Source organism: Petromyzon marinus, chromosome 74, assembly GCF_048934315.1.
Source record: "Petromyzon marinus isolate PM22_M1 ecotype Great Lakes invasive population chromosome 74, UKy_Petmar_22M1.pri1.0, whole genome shotgun sequence".
NCBI classification, from domain to species: domain Eukaryota; kingdom Metazoa; phylum Chordata; class Hyperoartia; order Petromyzontiformes; family Petromyzontidae; genus Petromyzon; species Petromyzon marinus.
Window position 1 is genome coordinate 8,633,776 of NC_133740.1, and position 20,593 is coordinate 8,654,368.

Here is a 20,593-nt window from a genome sequence, read left to right on the forward strand (position 1 = left end):
TTACCACCAACCACTGCTACTACCATCCTCAACACCACAATGCTTCCATCACCACAATCATCACCACCACCATCGTCATCATCACAATCATTACCACCAACCACTACTGCTACCATCCTCAACACCACAATGCTTCCATCACCACAATCATCACCACCACCACCATCGTCATCATCACAATCATTACCACCAACCACTACTACCATCCTCAACACCACAATACTACCATCATCACCACCATCGTGATCATTACAATAATTACCACCAACCACTACTACTACTATCCTCAACACCACAATGCTTCCATCACCACAAGCATCACCACCACCATCGTCATCATCACAATCATTACCACCAACCACTGCTGCTACCATCCTCAACACCACAATGCTACCATCACCTCAATCACCACCACCACCATCATCATTATAATCATCACAATAATTACCACCAACCACTGCTTCGACCATCCTCAACACCACAATACTACCAGCACCACAATCATCACCACCACCATCATCAGAATCATTACAATCATCACCACCACCACCATCATCATCACAATCATTACCACCAACCACTACTACCATCCTCAACACCACAATGCTACCATCACCTCAATCACCACCACCACCATCATCATTATAATCATCACAATAATTACCACCAACCACTGCTTCGACCATCCTCAACACCACAATACTACCAGCACCACAATCATCACCACCACCATCATCAGAATCATTACAATCATTACGACCACCATCATCATCACAATCATTACCACCAACCACTACTACTATCCTCAACACCACAATACTACCATCACCAATCATCACTACCACCACCATCGTCATCATCACAATCATTACCACCAACCACTACTGCTACCATCCTCAACAACAAAATACTACCATCACCACAATCACCACCACCATCATTACAATCATTACCACCACCATCATCATCACAATCATTACCACCACCACTACCATCCTCAACACCACAATGCTACCATCACCTCAATCACCACCACCACCATCATCACAATCATCACCACCACCATAATCACAATCATTACCACCAACCACTACTGCTACCATCCTCAACACCACAATTCTACCATCACGACAATCATCACCACCACCATCGTCATCATCACAATCATTACCACCAACCACTGCTGCTACCATCCTCAACACCACAACGCTACCATCACCTCAATCACCACCACAATCATCATCATTACAATCATCACAATCATTACCACCATCACAATCATTACCACCAACCACTGCTGCTACCATCCTCTACACCACAATACAACCATCATCAACCACATTCATGACCACCACCATAAACAACCCTTACCACCACTACTACTACCACCACCGCAGTCACCACCCCCCCCCCAACCCCCGCCCCCCAACGCGACCGACACTGCACCTGTGGGTTCCCGATGCCGCTGCCGTAGCCGAGGCCCTGCGTAGTGATGATGGGCGATCCCAGCCCCGAGGAGCTGATGACGGGGTACGGGGACCCCAGGCCGTTCAGGGGTCCTCCTCCTCCGGCCCCGCTGCCCCCTCCGCCCAGGCCCCCCATCACCCTCGAGCCCCCCATCCCTGCCCCTCCGTGAGCCAGGGGCGGCGGGGAGCTCATAGTGGAGTGAGGGGACTGGGCGCTCATGGGTGCACCCACTTGATTGGAGGACTCTGCGGGGGGGGGGGGTCGGGTTTAAGGGACAGCGGACGGGGCAACGTCACCGACAACTGACGCACGAACCCAAGCGAGTTTTACGTGTGTGTGTGTGTGTGTGTTCTCGGTTCTTTCGGTAAGGTCACGTAGATAGGGGAAACAATAAAAGAATAAAAAATATAAAACGATTAAATTCTCACGACGTTTCGACTGCAACACGAGAAGCAATCGTCCATCATCAGGTGTGAAAACCACGGCAAGAAAATTTGGAAGGGGAAAAAAACGGCACTTTTTTCAAATTTTTCTCGCCGTGGATCGGTGTCCTGAGACCGGGTCTCAGGATCGGTGTCCTGAGACCGGGTCTTGGGATCGGTCTCCTGAGACCGGGTCTCAGGAGACCGCGCCTGAGACCGGGTCTTAGGATCAGTGTCTCAGGCGCGGTGTCCTGAGACCGGGTCTCAGGACACCGATCCTGAGACCGGGTCTCAGGATCGGTGTCCTGAGACACCGATCCTGAGACCGGGTCTCAGGATCGGTGTCTCAGGATCGGTGTCCTGAGACCGGGTCTCAGGATCCGGTCTCAGGATCGGTCTTCTGAGACCTGTGACTCAGGACACCGATCCTGAGACCCGGTCTCAGGCGCGGTGTCCTCAGACCGGGTCTCAGGACACCGCGCCTGAGACACTGATCCTAAGACCCGGTCTCAGGATCAGTGTCTCAGGCGCGGTGTCCTGAGACACTGATCCTGAGACCGGGTCTCAGGATCGGTGTCCTAAGACCCAGTCTCAGGCGCGGTGGCCTGAGACCCGGTCTCAGGCCACCGCGCCCGAGACACCGATCCTTAGACCGGGTCTCGGGATCGGTGTCTCGAGTTAGGCTCGGGGCCATCACTCACCGTCGGAGACGAGGAGACAACCCCAGGATTCGCGATGGACATATCTTGCGTCTCAAGTCTCGCGGGAGGGGACAGGAACACAACGAAACCGGCCGGAAACACCCAACGACGCACGCCGAGGGGTTCAAGCGACAAACTGAGTGCAAATCCCCCCCCCCCCCCCATCGGATTAGGGCACCGGAGCCGAGCTTGAAGCGCTAACGTACCTGCCGACACAAATTACGCGACGAGGTCTCACACACACGGACGGACCCACTGCGCCAGCCGCTAACGCGCGTGCCAGGGCGCGCACACGCGCGTGCACGAGCAAACGCGTGTTGTTGTTGTGTGTGTTGTTGTTGTTGGTGTGTGTGTGTGTTGTTGTTGTGCGTGTGTTGATGTCCGTGTGTTGTGTTGTGTGTTGTGTTGTGTGTTGTGTGTTGTTGTGCGTGTTGTGCGTGTTGTTGTTGTACGTGTGTTCTTGTGTGTGTTGTTGTGCGTGTTGTGCGTGCGTTGGTTGGTGTGTTGTGCGTGTGTTGTTGTTGTGTTGTTGTTGTTCGTGTGTTGTTGTTGTGTTGTTGTTGTGCGTGTGTTCTTGTGTGTGTTATTGTGCGTGTGTTCTTGTGTGTGTTGTTGTGCGTGTGTTCTTGTGTGTGTTGTTGTGCGTGTGTTGTGTGTGTTGTTGTGTGTGTTGTTGTTGTGTGTGTTGTGCGTGTGCTGTGCATGTGTTGTTGTGCGTGTGTTCTTGTGTGTTGTTGTGCGTGTTGTGCGTGTGTTGTTCGTGTGTTGTTGTTGTGTTGTTGTTGTGCGTGTGTTGTTGTTGTGCGTGTGTTCTTGCGTGTGTTGTTGTGCGTGTGTTCTTGTGTGTGTTGTTGTTGTGCGTGTGTTCTTGTGTGTGTTGTTGTGCGTGTGTTCTTGTGTGTGTTGTTGTGCGTGTTTTCTTGTGTGTGTTGTTGTGCATGTGTTCTTGTGTGTGTTGTTGTACGTGTGTTCTTGTGTGTGTTGTTGTGCGTGTTGTGCGTGCGTTGGTTGGTGTGTTGTGCGTGTGTTGTTGTTGTGTTGTTGTTGTTCGTGTGTTGTTGTTGTGTTGTTGTTGTGCGTGTGTTCTTGTGTGTGTTGTTGTGCGTGTTTTCTTGTGTGTGTTATTGTGCGTGTGTTCTTGTGTGTGTTGTTGTGCGTGTGTTCTTGTGTGTGTTGTTGTGCGTGTGTTGTGTGTGTTGTTGTGTGTGTTGTTGTTGTGTGTGTTGTGCGTGTGCTGTGCATGTGTTGTTGTGCGTGTGTTCTTGTGTGTTGTTGTGCGTGTTGTGCGTGTGTTGTTCGTGTGTTGTTGTTGTGTTGTTGTTGTGCGTGTGTTGTTGTTGTGCGTGTGTTCTTGCGTGTGTTGTTGTGCGTGTGTTCTTGTGTGTGTTGTTGTGCGTGTGTTGTGCGTGTGTTGTTGTTGTGCGTGTGTTCTTGTGTGTGTTGTTGTGCGTGTGTTCTTGTGTGTGTTGTTGTGCGTGTTTTCTTGTGTGTGTTGTTGTGCATGTGTTCTTGTGTGTGTTGTTGTGCGTGTGTTGTTGTGTGTGTTGTTGTGCGTGTTGTGCGTGTGTTGTGCGTGTGTTGATGTGCGTGTGTTCTTGTGTGTTGTTGTGCGTGTGTTCGTGTGTTGTGCGTGTGTTCTTGTGTGTTGTTGTGCGTGTGTTCTTGTGTGTTGTTGTGCGTGTGTTCTTGTGTGTTGTGCGTGTGTTCTTGTGTGTTGATGTGCGTGTGTTCTTGCGTGTTGTTGTGCGTGTGTTCTTGTGTGTGTTGTTGTGCGTGTGGTTGTGCGTGTGGTTGTGCGTGTTGTTGTGCGTGTTGTGCGTGTGTTGTGCGTGTGTTGTGCGTGTGTTGTGCGTGTGTTGTTGGTGTGTTGTGCGAGTGTTTTGTGTGTGTTGTTGTGTTGTCGTTGTGTGTTGTCGTTGTGTGTGTTGTTGTGCGTGTTGTGTGTGTTGTGCGTGTGTTGTGTGTTGTTGTGCTTGTTGTGCGTGTGTTGTTGTGCGTGTGTTGTTGTGCGTGTGTTGTGTGCGTGTTGTGTCTGTGTGGTGTGTGTGTTGTGCGTGTTGTTGTGTTGTTGTTGTGTGTGTTGTGCGTGTGTTGTGTCTGTTGTGTGTGTTGTGCGTGTTGTTGTGGGTGTGTTGTGCGTGTTGTGCGTGTGTTGTTGTGCGTGTGTTGTGTGCGTGTTGTGTCTGTGTGGTGTGTGTGTTGTGCATGTTGTTGTGTTGTTGTGTGTGTTGTGCGTGTGTTGTGTCTGTTGTGTGTGTTGTGCGTGTTGTTGTGTGTTGTGCGTGTTGTTGTGGGTGTGTTGTGCGTGTTTTGCGTGTGTTGTTGTGTGTGTATGTTGTGTGTGTTGTGCGTGTGTTGTTGTTGTGTGTGTATGTTGTGTGTTGGGCGTGTTGTTGTGTGTGTTGTGCGTGTTGTGTGTGTTGTTGTGTGTGTTGTTGTGCGTGTTGTTGTGCGTGTTGTTGTGCGTGTTGTTGTGCGTGTGTTGTGCGTGTGTTGTGCGTGTTGTTGTGCATGTTGTTGTGGTGCACATGGTCTGGCACAAGCCTCGTGGTGACGTCACCACCACTTAGTGGCGAATGGCGGTTGTTGTGTGTGTTGTTGTGTGTGTTGTTGTTGTGCGTGTTGTTGTGGGTGTGTTGTTGTGTGTGTTGTGCGTGTTGTGTGCGTGTTGTTGCGTGTGTTGTTGTGCGTGTTGTTGTGTGTTGTTGTGTGTGTTGTTGTGTGTGTTGCTGTGTGTGTTGTTGTTGTGCGTGTGCGTGTTGTTGTGTGTTGTTGTGCGTGTTGTTGTGTGTTGTTGTGCGTGTTGTTGTGTGTTGTTGTGTGTGTTGTTGTGTGTGTTGTTGTGTGTGTTGTTGTGTGTGTTGTTGTTGTGCGTGTGCGTGTTGTTGTGGGTGTGTTGTTGTGTGTGTTGTTGTTGTGCGTGTGTGTGTTGTTGTGCGTGTTGTTGTACGTGTTGTTGTGTGTTGTTGTGTGTGTTGTTGTGCGTGTTGTTGTGTGTTGTGTGTGTGTTGTGTATGTTGTTGTGTGTGTTGTTGTGTGTGTGCCATCACGTGCCTTTATTTGTCTTCGTGCAGTGGGGGAGGGGGCGGCGGTGCAGTGGTTAGCGCCGCGCCGCGTGACCAACCCGGCGATCCGAAATTCGATTCCCGCACGCGGCCAACACCACGGACGATTAAACCGAACCCCGTTCCCGGGCCTCCCCTAGGTCGGCTCGGCCTCAAATGAGCATCCGGTGCGGTGTGTAAACAACCCCGCCACTGGGGAGACAAAGGCGGCCGGGCGTGGCGCTCGCCACCCACTCGCTCGTGTACCATCCCCCCCGCGTAGCCTCAACAGACTGCCCCGAGTTCGATTCCCGCCCGCGGCCAACACCACCAGTGACGGCTTCTCTGAACCGGTCCCGGGCCTCCACCCAGGGTCGACTCGGACTTTGATGAAAAAAATATATATGTGTGCCCGGTGCGGTGTGTGCAAAAACATTTAAACGAGGCGGCGGCCCAGCGTGGAGTTGCCCACAGCACCATGTGAAGGTGCTCGCTTATGGCTATGCAGTGTACGATTTAACACGTAGCCTTCCGCGACCACATTTACGTATTTAAAATCGCGTACATATATAAATGCTGTGCCGTTAAACCCGCCACCACCCGACGCAGCCAATTAGTGAGGTTTGCCACGTAAACAGAACGTGGCCAATTCGTTACCAAGTACAGCACATCTTGACAAAAGATTGTAATTGTTGTGGATTTGCTCTCCAATACATCGGTGTGCTGTACTCGTAACGCATTGGCATGTTCTGTTTACGTGACAAACCTTACACTACACTATACACTACACACAGTGCTGTACTACACTATACACTACACACTAGTGCTGTACTAGTATACTACATTATACACTACACACTAGTGCTGTACTAGTATACTACACTATACACTACACACTAGTGCTGTACTAGTATACTACACTATACACTACACACTAGTGCTGTACTAGTATACTACACTACACACTAGTGCTGTACTAGTATACTACACTATACACTACACACTAGTGCTGTACTAGTATACTACACTATACACTACACACTAGTGCTGTACTAGTACACTACACAATACACTACACTATACACTACACACTAGTGCTGTACTAGTACACTACACAATACACTACACTATACACTACACACTAGTGCTGTACTAGTATACTACACTATACACTACACACTAGTGCTGTACTAGTATACTACACTATACACTACACACTAGTGCTGTACTAGTATACTACACTATACACTACACACTAGTGCTGTACTAGTATACTACACTACACACTAGTGCTGTACTAGTATACTACACTACACACTACACACTAGTGCTGTACTAGTATACTACACTATACACTACACACAAGTGCTGTACTAGTATACTACACTATACACTACACACTAGTGCTGTACTAGTATACTACACTACACACTAGTGCTGTACTAGTATACTACACTACACAGTACACACTAGTACTGTACTAGTATACTACACTATACACTACACACTAGTGCTGTACTAGTATACTACACTACACACTAGTGCTGTACTAGTATACTACACTACACAGTACACACTAGTACTGTACTAGTAACGCATTGGCCACCTTCTGTTCACGAGACAAACCTCACTAATTGGCTGTGTTGGGTGCTGACGGGTTTAACGGGACGGCATTTAGATTTACGCGATCCAACCCAAAAGAAACCTGTACTACGTTCAGTGCACAATGTCAAGCGGGCCTTCCCCCGCGCCTACGATCGGCACGTTTGGCTACGTATGGTGCGAAAGAAGTTCAACATAACACAATGAAATTCTCACGACGTTTCGGCCACAATGCAAGCGGCCGTCCTCAGGTGAAAGGTACAGACCTGTCGGGACGACAGAGCTTCAATGTCGTCCCGACAGTTCTGTACCTTTCACCTGAAGACGGCCGTTTGCGTTGTGGCCGAAACGTCGTGAGAATTTTATCGTGTTATTTTATTATTTTATTCTCATTCTACGTGGTGACTTTACCGAAAGAACCAAAGAAGACGAATCCTTGCAGTCAAGAAAGCTTCAAATCGAAATGAAAGTTCAACATAGCGTACACACACACACACACGAGAGACGAGACTATTTACGCACTGCGACCGTTCCCGTGAACTTAACTCCCAATTCCTCGACACCGCGTTGAGGACTGGAGACCACCACCACACTGTGCACAACCGCCACCGCCACCACATCACAGGCCACATCAACAAAGACAAAGATCCCCCCCCGTACAGCCTCAACATACTGCATTGGGCAAGTGCCGTTAGCCAAGCAGCACCCGCGAAGCGACGGGACACCGTGGGCCACACGACGGGGTGGCGGGCGCCAAGCACCGCGCCCGGCCAATCGTCTCCCGAGCGGTGGCGTTGGCACGCCCGCACCGGGTCCACGGCGCAGCGCGCCGAGCGCCGAGCCCACCGCTCACGGCCAGGCCAGGCCAGGCCGGCCGGCCGGCCGGCCGGCCGCCCATGGACTTCCCCCCGCGGACGGGGTGGGGGGTTTTGTTGTGGTTAAACCGGGTTCTCGGGCGCGGCGAGAATTGACGGCTCGGCCTGGGTCACCGTTGACCGTGCGCGAGAGGGGAAGGGGGGGAAAAAAATCAAATCAAATGCGCCGAGGGTAAAATTTGCCGGCGAGAATGTAGGAAAAGGTTCGGCTTCTAACCGACGCGTGGCTCGGCGCCGGGGGTTGCCGGGCACGTGCTGCATCACCGCCAAATGCGGACAACCGTGGGACAAGTGTGGGACCACCCACCCACACCCAACCCCCTTCAGAACTAGTTCTGCGACCTCATCTGCCATTTTCCGCAGGCCATCATCTCTCCTTGAAACGGGGAGGGTGCACTTTGCTCACCCGTGATATAACCCAATTGAAATTTCGATTTGAAGCTTTCGTGACTGCAGGGATTCATCTTCTTTGGTTCTTTCGGTAAAGTCACCGCCACGTGGCATGAGAATAAAATAAATTATTATTATTTTATTCTCATTCTACGTGACTTTACCGAAAGAACCAAAAGAAGACAATTGAAATTTCTTCACTTCGGATCAACATTTGGGGGGGGGGGGGGGGGGGGTGGGAAGCGGGGGGGGGGGGGCGGGGGGGGGTGGGGGGGGTGGGAAGCGGGGATCAACATTGGCAGGCGGGGGGGGGGCCGGTGGCGGCACAAGCGGGTTAGCATGCCCCGATATGACCCAAGCGGCGCGGGTTTGATTTACCGCCGCGGCTAATGCCGGTGGGCGAGTTATTTCTGAAACCTGTTCCGCGCGCGCCGCCCCTTCTTAAAACCGCGCACCCACCCCCCCCCGCCCGCCCGCCCCCAACGCGTTTTTAAAACCCCCACCTGACCACCAGCGGCGTGGTGAAAGCGCGGCCATCAAACGAACACCACAACCGAAACGGCACGTGGCGGGCGGGCGGGCGCTCCATCCAGCAGCGGAATTCGTTCACCAAATCCTCCCCCCCCCCCCCTGCTAAGTTATTATCGGTCGGCCTCGCCCCAATGCCGGGGTAACGGCCTGTCCGCGATCTTGCGTTACACGAGGCTCAGGGGGGGGGGGGCTGTAGCTCGGAACAACACGCACCCCGTTAGAGCGTGGAACAACACGCCCCCCGCTGTAGCGTGGAACAACACGCACCCCGTTGTAGCGTGGAACAACACGCACCCCGTTGTAGCGTGGAACAACACGCACCCCGCTGTAGCGTGGAACAACACGCACCCCGTTGTAGCGTGGAACAACACGCACCCCGTTGTAGCGTGGAACAACACGCACCCCGTTAGAGCGTGGAACAACAAGCACCCCGTTGTAGCGTGGAACAACACGCACCCCGTTGTAGCGTGGAACAACACGCACCCCGCTGTAGCGTGGAACAACACGCACCCCGCTGTAGCGTGGAACAACACGCACCCCGTTAGAGCGTGGAACAACACGCACCCCGTTAGAGCGTGGAACAACACGCACCCCGTTGTAGCGTGGAACAACACGCACCCCGTTGTAGCGTGGAACAACACGCACCCCGCTGTAGCGTGGAACAACACGCACCCCGTTAGAGCGTGGAACAACACGCACCCCGCTGTAGCGTGGAACAACACGCACCCCGTTAGAGCGTGGAACAACACGCACCCCGTTAGAGCGTGGAACAACACGCACCCCGTTAGAGCGTGGAACAACACGCACCCCGTTGTAGCGTGGAACAACACGCACCCCGTTGTAGCGTGGAACAACACGCACCCCGTTGTAGCGTGGAACAACACGCACCCCGTTGTAGCGTGGAACAACACGCACCCCGCTGTAGCGTGGAACAACACGCACCCCGTTGTAGCGTGGAACAACACGCACCCCGTTGTAGCGTGGAACAACACGCACCCCGTTGTAGCGTGGAACAACACGCACCCCGCTGTAGCGTGGAACAACACGCACCCCGTTGTAGCGTGGAACAACACGCACCCCGCTGTAGCGTGGAACAACACGCACCCCGTTGTAGCGTGGAACAACACGCACCCCGTTAGAGCGTGGAACAACACGCACCCCGTTGTAGCGTGGAACAACACGCACCCCGTTAGAGCGTGGAACAACACGCACTCGTTAGAGCGTGGAACAACACGCACCCCGTTGTAGCGTGGAACAACACGCACCCCGTTGTAGTGTGGAACAACACGCACCCCGCTAGAGCGCGGAACAACACGCACCCCGCTGTAGCGTGGGACAACACACACCCCGTTGTAGCGTGGAACAACACGCACCCCGTTGTAGCTCTGAACAACACGCACCCCGTTGTAGCGTGGAACAACACGCACCCCGTTATAGCTCAGAACAACACGCACCCCGTTGTAGCGTGGAACAACACGCACCCCGTTGTAGCGTGGAACAACACGCACCCCGCTGTAGCGTGGGACAACACACACCCCGTTGTAGCTCTGAACAACACGCACCCCGTTGTAGCGTGGAACAACACGCACCCCGTTATAGCTCGGAACAACACGCACCCCGTTGTAGCGTGGAACAACACGCACCCCGTTAGAGCGTGGAACAACACGCACCCCGTTATAGCGTGGAACAACACGCACCCCGCTGTAGCGTGGAACAACACGCACCCCGTTAGAGCGTGGAACAACACGCACCCCGTTAGAGCGTGGAACAACACGCACCCCGTTAGAGCGTGGAACAACACGCACCCCGTTATAGCGTGGAACAACACGCACCCCGTTATAGCTCGGAACAACACGCACCCCGTTGTAGCGTGGAACAACACGCACCCCGTTAGAGCGTGGAACAACACGCACCCCGTTGTAGCGTGGAACAACACGCACCCCGCTGTAGCGTGGAACAACACGCACCCCGTTAGAGCGTGGAACAACACGCACCCCGTTAGAGCGTGGAACAACACGCACCCCGTTAGAGCGTGGAACAACACGCACCCCGTTGTAGCGTGGAACAACACGCACCCCGTTGTAGCGTGGAACAACACGCACCCCGTTGTAGCGTGGAACAACACGCACCCCGTTAGAGCGTGGAACAACACGCACCCCGTTGTAGCGTGGAACAACACGCACCCCGTTGTAGCGTGGAACAACACGCACCCCGTTAGAGCGTGGAACAACACGCACCCCGCTGTAGCGTGGAACAACACGCACCCCGTTGTAGCGTGGAACAACACGCACCCCGTTAGAGCGTGGAACAACACGCACCCCGCTGTAGCGTGGAACAACACGCACCCCGTTGTAGTGTGGAACAACACGCACCCCGTTAGAGCGCGGAACAACACGCACCCCGCTGTAGCGTGGGACAACACACACCCCGTTGTAGCGTGGAACAACACGCACCCCGTTGTAGCTCTGAACAACACGCACCCCGTTGTAGCGTGGAACAACACGCACCCCGTTGTAGCGTGGAACAACACGCACCCCGTTGTAGCGTGGAACAACACGCACCCCGCTGTAGCGTGGGACAACACACACCCCGTTGTAGCTCTGAACAACACGCACCCCGTTGTAGCGTGGAACAACACGCACCCCGTTATAGCTCGGAACAACACGCACCCCGTTGTAGCGTGGAACAACACGCACCCCGTTAGAGCGTGGAACAACACGCACCCCGTTATAGCGTGGAACAACACGCACCCCGCTGTAGCGTGGAACAACACGCACCCCGTTAGAGCGTGGAACAACACGCACCCCGTTAGAGCGTGGAACAACACGCACCCCGTTGTAGCGTGGAACAACATGCACACCGTTGTAGCTCGGAACAACACGCACCCCGTTGTAGCGTGGAACAACACGCACCCCGCTGTAGCGTGGAACAACACGCACTCCGTTGTAGCTCGGAACAACACGCACCCCGTTAGAGCGTGGAACAACACGCACCCCGTTAGAGCGTGGAACAACACGCACCCCGCTGTAGCGTGGAACAACACGCACTCCGTTGTAGCTCGGAACAACACGCACCCCGTTAGAGCGTGGAACAACACGCACCCCGTTAGAGCGTGGAACAACACGCACCCCGCTGTAGCGTGGAACAACACGCACCCCGTTGTAGCGTGGAACAACACGCACCCCGTTGTAGCGTGGAACAACACGCACCCCGTTGTAGCGTGGAACAACACGCACCCCGTTGTAGCGTGGAACAACACGCACCCCGTTGTAGCTCGGAACAACACGCACCCCGTTGTAGCGTGGAACACGCACCCCGTTGTAGTGTGGAACAACACGCACCCCGTTGTAGCTCGGAACAACACGCACCCCGTTGTAGCGTGGAACAACACGCACCCCGTTGTAGTGTGGAACAACACGCACCCCGTTGTAGCGTGGAACAACACGCACCCGTTAGAGCGTGGAACAACACGCACCCCGCTGTAGCGTGGGACAACACACACCCCGTTGTAGCGTGGAACAACACGCACCCCGTTGTAGTGTGGAACAACACGCACCCCGTTGTAGCGTGGAACAACACGCACCCCGTTGTAGCGTGGAACAACACGCACCCCGTTGTAGCGTGGAACAACACGCACCCCGTTAGAGCGTAGAACAACACGCACCCCGCTGTAGCGTGGAACAACACGCACTCCGTTGTAGCTCGGAACAACACGCACCCCGCTGTAGCGTGGAACAACACGCACTCCGTTATAGCATGGAACACGCACCCCGCTGTAACGAGCACCCCGCTGTAGAGCAGTTTCTGAGCGCTCGACGGCGAATTGCTTCACAGCCACCGCGCCGTTGACGGGCGAAACAGTTTCCGCTTGACGCGGCACTTTTCAGGAACGCACCGGAGCGCCGTGCGCGCCACTCGCCGGGCGGCCATCTCCTCGTGCGTGCGTGCGTGCGCCCGCTGTTTTTTTTTCTTCCCCAAAGCACCCACTACGGCCAACGCACAAGAGCGACGGAACGACCGCGCTTTACCGCGTTACGATGAAAATTGCGATCCACCAATCCCCCCCCACCGCCCCCACCGCTGCCTCGACAGCGCTACGTGCGTAGCCACCACTGCCTGGCAATTGGAAAACTTACCGCGGCGCGACGCGGAATGATGGGGGGGAGTCGTACGAGGTAGCCCGACTTTACAACGTTCGTAATCCGTCACCCCTTGGCAAGCCAACATATCAATTCGGCATCCCTTCTCGGACCGAGCGAAGAGAAGGCCCACCCCCCCCCTCCACTCCTCCACCTCCCCGCCCCCCCAAATGAGACGTGCGCATTCAGCCCACTCATTATAATGCGTCGTGAATAATAAAATAGCAAGGGGGGCCCAGAATGCCCGCGATCGTCGAGGACGCGAATAAACACGGTGAAGGTGACGCGCTATCCGACCGTCACGTATCCGCCCTGGCGCGATCAAAGTGCTCATCCCCCGCCCAACCCACCCACCCCGCCGCGTAATAACAACCATCGCATTCTCAACTGCACGTTCACTTCACACGTGTCAGACCGTAGGCATTCCCTCGCGATACACGAACTCGCTGGGGGGGGCTGGGGGGGGGGGGGAGCCGTGATTTCGCCCATCCGAGAAAACGCATCTGGGAAATGTGCACGACTGCATCGAGGGAGCGATGAAGCGATGAGATGAAGCGAAGAGATTGAGCGATGAGTTCACAGGATATTATTGAACACTTTCGTGATTTTTGTTTGGTGTTTTCGATGTTTATTCAAACCAAATTTTATTTTGATCCGAAGCTTTCGTGGGTAGAGAAAAAAAATCAAAAAAATCACGACGTTTCAGGCGCAGCACACCTGACGGGAGGGCGCTGGTGGTGCGCCCGAAACGTCGTGATTTATTTTACTTTTTATACCTACGCGATGACTTTAACGGAAGAAACCAAAAAGGCACGCATTTAATTTGCGTGTTATTATAATTTTCACGTATTTAATCGCTTATTTACGTATTTACTCACGGAAAAATTCATGATCTTAGGCCTACTATCGTTATCATCCGCGAGCAATGTGCTATTCACGAGGATGGACGTAACGTGCATCCCTCGGGAACACCTCAAGTCCACAATGAGTCGGATATGCGAACTTGGCGATGTAAAATAATGTCCAGGCCTTTGCCAATCCACCGAGTGATTGAAGGCCTCCCCCACGCCGTGTCAGTCATCAGGTGTTGCTTCACGACGCTAGCCAGTGAAGGTTGGCGAGGGGACAAGGTTCAGATATTACCCACACCACCGACATTAGCCATTGTTGGGAATCTAACTCGGGCTGTCAGGTTCGTAGCGCGGTGCGCGCTAAGCGCAGCACCACCACTCTTTCCCCCCCCCCCACCACCGTCCAATCCAGTGCGTATAGCTCGTCAATGTAATGTCCATGTTGCTATGGCAGGGGCAATGATGTCCTTTAATTGAACCTAACAAGAGACTTAATTGAATCTCCTGCGTCACTTGATGCAGTCGTAGCAGATGGCGTCCATTCCAGTGATTCCTTAGGGACGATGATGATGGCGGTAAGGATTGTGGCGATGGTGATGGTAATCTTAGCAGTTGTGATTGTCATGGCTACGGTATGTGTAGAATGAAAACTCATTTTCGATAAAAAAAAAACTCATTTATTTACAACTGTTTTTTGTTTAGTTTGTGGTCCTTCCCCCGCACCTCCGCTTAGCACGGTCGGCTACGTACGGTGCGAAAGAAGTTCAACCATACATCGATGAACAAGCTCCAGTAACAATGGCAATGTATTTGTTTTACACGCTTTCTCTTAACTCACCCTGTCCGTTGTTGTTGTATCCTCAAATCTTGTAACTCAATTGTAACCCACTTCCCAATGTGGCATCGACTGCAAACTTGGTATACTCGTGTCACTGATGACAATACTATATTCTATCATTAAAATTTTTTTAAAAAACATCTTTTTAAGCATTCATTTTTACACGTTATGTTTCGGCTTGGGTCTAATTGTCTACGGTAAACTGACGTTGGCTGTAAATCACCACGCTCCCCTTGCGTTGCGGCAAGCTTCGGGGCCACTTCCTGGAGTCGTGGTGGAGTTCTTCCAGTGCTAGCACGGTACATTTCATTAAAGCGTGTTTTTTAAAAAGTAGTTTTTTATATTACTTATTTTATACCTACGTGACTTTACCGAAAAAACCAAAGAGTATAGTGTAACGACAGTCAGGTCAACCTTCGGTGTGAGTGGACTGGTGGCCACGGGGGGTAATGACAGGGGAGCCAGCTTGCAGTACGAATGAACTGGTGGCCACGGGAGGTAATGCCACGGGAGTCAGCTTGCAGTATGGATGGACTGGTGGCTACGGGAGGTAATGACAGTCGAGTCAACCTTCGGTGTGAGTGGACCAGTGGCCACGGGAGGTAATGACATGGGAGCAAGCTTGCAGTACGAATTGACTGGTGGCCACGGGAGGTAATGCCATGGGAGTCAGCCTGCAGTATGGATGGACTTGTGGCTACGGGAGGTAATGACAGTCGAGTCAACCTTCGGTGAGTGGACTAGTGGCCACGGGGGGTAATGACAGGGGAGCCAGCTTGCAGTGCGAGTGGACTGGTGGCCACGGGAGGTAATGCCATGGGAGTCAGCCTACAGTATGGATGGACTAATGGCTACGGGAGGTAATGCCAGGGGAGTCAGCCTGCAGTACGAATGGACTGGTAGCCACGGGAGGTAATGACAGGGGAGCCAGCTTGCAGTGCGAGTGGACTGGTGGCTACGGGAATGATCGAGAAGGCTCGGGAATGGTCAAGCGAGCGTCTATAACCAGCGAGAATGTTCGGGAATGGGGGCGTGGGCCTCGGACCCCATATAAGGGAAATGCGTGGGAGACTCGGGGCTGTTGCGGTAGGGTCTCCGCCGGTTCAAGTGACCGTGTCTTCAATAAAAAAAACATCTCAAGAAAGAGTCAAGTCGTCATTACACTCATAACGAACTGGCATGTTTTGTTTACGTGACAAACCTCACTAATTGGCTGCATCGCGTGGTGGCAGGTTCAACAACACATTTGCATTTACGCGATCTAACCCAAAAAAAAAACTATTATGGGGCGTACGGAAGTGTCGTATAAAAACCTCGCCTATTTCTGCCTCCAGTCAGAATGCGCTATCCTACATTTATCCACGTTCTTACTACTCTCTCTCTCGCGTCACAGCGTCGCGAGGTGAAATTTCGCACGAAAAAGACGCCTTGTTTATATAAAAAAAAAACTACAATCATTGCAAAACGGTTCCCGCACCGGCGGCGGGTAACCAGGGCGGCCGGTCGGATTCGAACTGCGGGACCTCTGCGACGATCCGCGAGTGCACCACGACCGAGCACCCGCTCCCCACAAAGAACCCACATTTGTCCTTAAAATCCCCAACTTTTATAATCAGACGCTGTTCCCGATCAAAACAACACTGAAAAACCAAGACATTATTTTTTATTTGGGACACCCCACCCACCTCAACAACCCCGACCGTAACTGGGAGGTAAACTTGCAAATGTTTGCATCTGCAGATTTTTCAAGGGCACCCCAGTGCCAAATGTGACGTCAATCAACATTTTGGGGGAACACTCTGTAAGCATGTGTTGCGAGTGAGACAAGGTTACTGCCGACTTACCAGGGCGATACGAAACACACGGACACAAAAGGACAAAGTTCCCCACCGTGTAGCCTTTAACAGGCTGTTGGGTCAAGAGCTGTTTGCGGGTAGCAGGGCCTAATTGTGGCCGGAAAAGCGCACCTTGTGGGGTGGTGGCCAACACCAACGCCACACCCATTCGCATTCGTCTCCTGCCTCGTTCTGAGACTTAAACACCATGCCAGGTGGTACTGATTTAAGGCCGAGTCAAGATTAGGGAGAGGAGGCCCAGGAACGGTTCAAAATATCCAGTGGGGACTGAACTTGGGTCACCGGGGTAACCTAACGCAGCAGGGTGCTTTCCGCCACACTACCATGCCCCATATATAGACACCCATCCTGAACACAAACATACCAACACGCGCACACACCCGCACGTACCCACACGTACATTTATCATCGCCACCACCATTATCAGCTGTCATCAATTCCACCGCCGGATGGAAGGGTTTCACCCGCCCCCCACCCCCAAGACAGAGCCAGATCTTACGATCCCTGCGAGGTAAAAAAAAATGCATCCAGCACCTGCACATGGACCGCTGTAATCGTCACTCCATCTCCCTGGTGGAGGTCCCTCTCGGGCGCATTCCATTCCTTGGCTGCCACTCCAGTTATTATTCCTGTCCATCGTCCCAACTGCTCCACGACGCGCCATGCTCACTTTTATAAATAGCTTACGACGATGCAATTCGCATGCATGCATTTAAACTTTTAAAAAACAATTTATTATTTTACCAGGAAAGGCTCCACTAAGCTGTGTAAGCTCTTTATCAGAGGAGAGCTGGCCACCACAAACGATAGCCCCGCGTGGAAATGTACACAGCAGCGAAATATTCTAAAAAGCATTTTGATTCTAAATGTGGGAGGGCAAAAACCGGGGGACTTCGAGGAAAATCCACGGGACCACGGGGAGTACATGCAAACTCCATATACACAGCAGGCATTGTCAGGGTCGGGATCAAATCTACGACCTGCTGTATACCAGGCAAGGTAGTTAACATCTCACCACCGCAGCGCCCCATTCATTCTCTAACCCACAGGTTAAACTTTCTGCCACTCAATGTAATTAAATACCACGTACATTTATATTACTATGCATACAGCATATACCAACATTCCCATACACACATAAACTTGTACTACATATAAATAATTCACGATCCCCTGCATTTAGCTTAAAAAGACTGTTGAGGAAAGTGCTGTTAGTGGGCATCTATAAAGATTGGTACGGCACCACGCCCGGCCGCCTTTGTCTCCCCAGGTGGCAATGTTTACACATTGCACCAGGCACTCATTTGAGGCCGAGTCTACCCAAGGGCGCCCGCCCACGACCGGTTCAGATAATTGTCACTGGCGTTGGCGACTGCGCGCGGGAATCGAACTCTGGTCACCGTATTCGTGGCACAGGGTCAGGGTAAGGCCAAGGTGTAATGGATTAGTGGGTAGGATTTAGAGTTAGGGTTTACGGCAAGATTTAGGTTTAGGGGCTATATTTCAAACTAGGGGAGTTATGGTTTTCGATTTAGGGGTTAAGGTTTTACAATTATGGTCTGGGGTTAAGGTAAACGGATAAAAGGTGGGCTCGGATTTAGGGTGAGGGGTTATGGTTTAGGTTTACGATTAGGGTTAATGGATGAGGGGTTAGGATTTAGGGTAACTATTGTGTAGGCCTGAAGATAAGAGTGCAGGTCAATGGTTAACGAGATAAGATTTAGGGCTAGGGGTTAAGGTGAGGGTTTAGGAACAAGAGGTTTGGATTTTAGGAGTTGAGGTTTTTTTTTTTACAAGGCGTAGGAAAAGGGGAACGGGTAAGCGGGTTTGGAATTTTCTTTCAGGGATTGGTGGTAGGGTTGACGGTAAGCATCACCGCTATGGGTTAGAGCTCGCGTTTAGGACTTAAATGAGGTTGAGGACAAGCGGTGTAGGGAGTAAGCTCTGTGCAGAACTCACTCCAGCAACGTGGCCAAGTTTCTCTGTTGCGAGCAGTGTCCTCCCAATGTAGCTCCGTTCGTGACGCGATTAACAATGTTCATTGTGTAACGTATTGTGGTCATCTACAAAGCACAATCATTTGCAATGTACGGTGCATCGTGAAGTATACACTGCATATACTGGCGGTTCAGTAAAGCGTACACATTCATGCACGATGCACCGCGCAGTATTACTGCATTTGCACATCTTAACCGTGCAGAGCGCACGATGTTAATTAACACATCGACTATATAATTCAATGCATACTCTCTGCAAAACGTTACACACCCGTACGTGTCTTCGTTTTAGAATTAATGCACGGTACGCACATACCCCGTGAACTTTGCACTGAGAGCGTAGCAGCATCCAATTGGTTGCGTACTTCACTTTGCTATTTTCCCCGACCTCCTGCGAAGTATGAGAATCATTTGACCGAAATTCACCCCTGACACGAACTGCAAAGGCAAAGATCCCCGCAGCAGCCCTGCCCAGACTGTTTGGGGCAAGTGCTGTTAGCGAGTACCGACGCAGGCCGGCACGGTACACGAAGGGGTGGGTGGCCAGCGCCACGCCCGACCGCCTTTGTCTCCCCAGTGGCGATGTTTTCTTACACACCGCACCAGGTACTCAATTGAGGCCGAGTCGACCTAAGGGAGGCCCGGAACTGGTTCAGATAATCGTCACCCGTGTTAGCGGCCGTGAACGGGAATCGAACTCTGGTGCCAGGGTTCATAGCGCAGCGTAGCGCTAACCCACCACGCACTCCTCTCATCGAACTAAAGGTCCCCCGTGTAGCCTTAACAGACTGTTACGGCAAGTGCTGTCAGCGAGCACCTATGAAGGCCGGCACGGCACACGAGGAGGGGTGGGTGGCCAGCACCACGCCCGACCGCCTTTGCATCCCCAGTGGCGATGTTTACGACACACCGCACCAGGTACTCATTTGAGGCCGAGTCGGCCTAGTGTTAGGCCCAGAACCGGTTCAGATAATCGTCACCGGCGTTGGCTGCCGTGAGCGGGAATCGAACTCTGGTTCGTAGCCAAGTCCCAGTGCCACATGGGTGGGGTTCATAGCGCGCGGCGTGCCAACCAGCTGCACTCCCAAGAGTCGAACTTTCCGCACAGAGAGACGCGTGGGTTTTACATGTTTACACATTTGCTGCACTGAACCCCCCCCGGGGGTTTAGCATCCAAAGATTCTGATGATTAAAGAAAATAAACAATTTTAGGCGCACGCGTAAAGTAAAACAGCGCTGTGTTTTTACAGAGATCTACTGCACGTGTGTATATGTGTATGTGTACGTACGTGGACGTGTTCAATAACATCACTTGCCCCAACAGTTTGTTGCAGGTATGAGACCTCCTTTGCCAGTAGCTATATATAATAATAGGTTTTTACCGACACACCTGATGACGACCGTTTGTGTTATGGTCGAAACGTCGTGAGAATTTTGTTATTGTTTTACATATATTTTATTATTTTATTGTTTCCCTTCAACGTGACTTTACCGAAAGAGCTAAGAATATAGGTGTTTACCCTTTCAGCTGGCACAAAAACTGACACCTTTATACAAGGGGATCATGTTTGCAATAACCACAACACAAGCAGTCAAAAATGCAAACAAAAAGAGACAACTCTGACAGTGCCGATATCATTATCAGAGTTGTCTCTTTTTGCTTGCATTTGTGACTGCTTGTGTTGTGGTTATTGCAAACATGATCTCCTTGTATAAAGGTGTCAGTTTTTTGTGCCAGCTAAAAGGGTAAAAACCTATTACTATATATAGTTTGTTACAGGCTCTACGGGATAAATTCGTGTATGGGGAGCGGTGGTGCAGCGGTCAACACTACGAACCCGGCGACCTCAGAGTTCGATTCCCTCTCACGGCCGACGACG

General features: G+C 52.2%; 1 protein-coding gene across 1 annotated transcript in view; it reads right to left on the reverse strand.

The window, feature by feature from the left end:
- The window catches only part of LOC116958263 (retinoic acid receptor RXR-alpha-B-like), a 46,957-nt gene that overhangs the window by 22,665 nt on the left and 3,699 nt on the right, over positions 1–20,593 (reverse strand). The window contains exon 2 of the mRNA XM_032980795.2: positions 1,447–1,712. Coding sequence (XP_032836686.1) covers positions 1,447–1,712 — 266 coding nt within the window. The remainder of the gene's footprint in view (positions 1–1,446; positions 1,713–20,593) is intronic.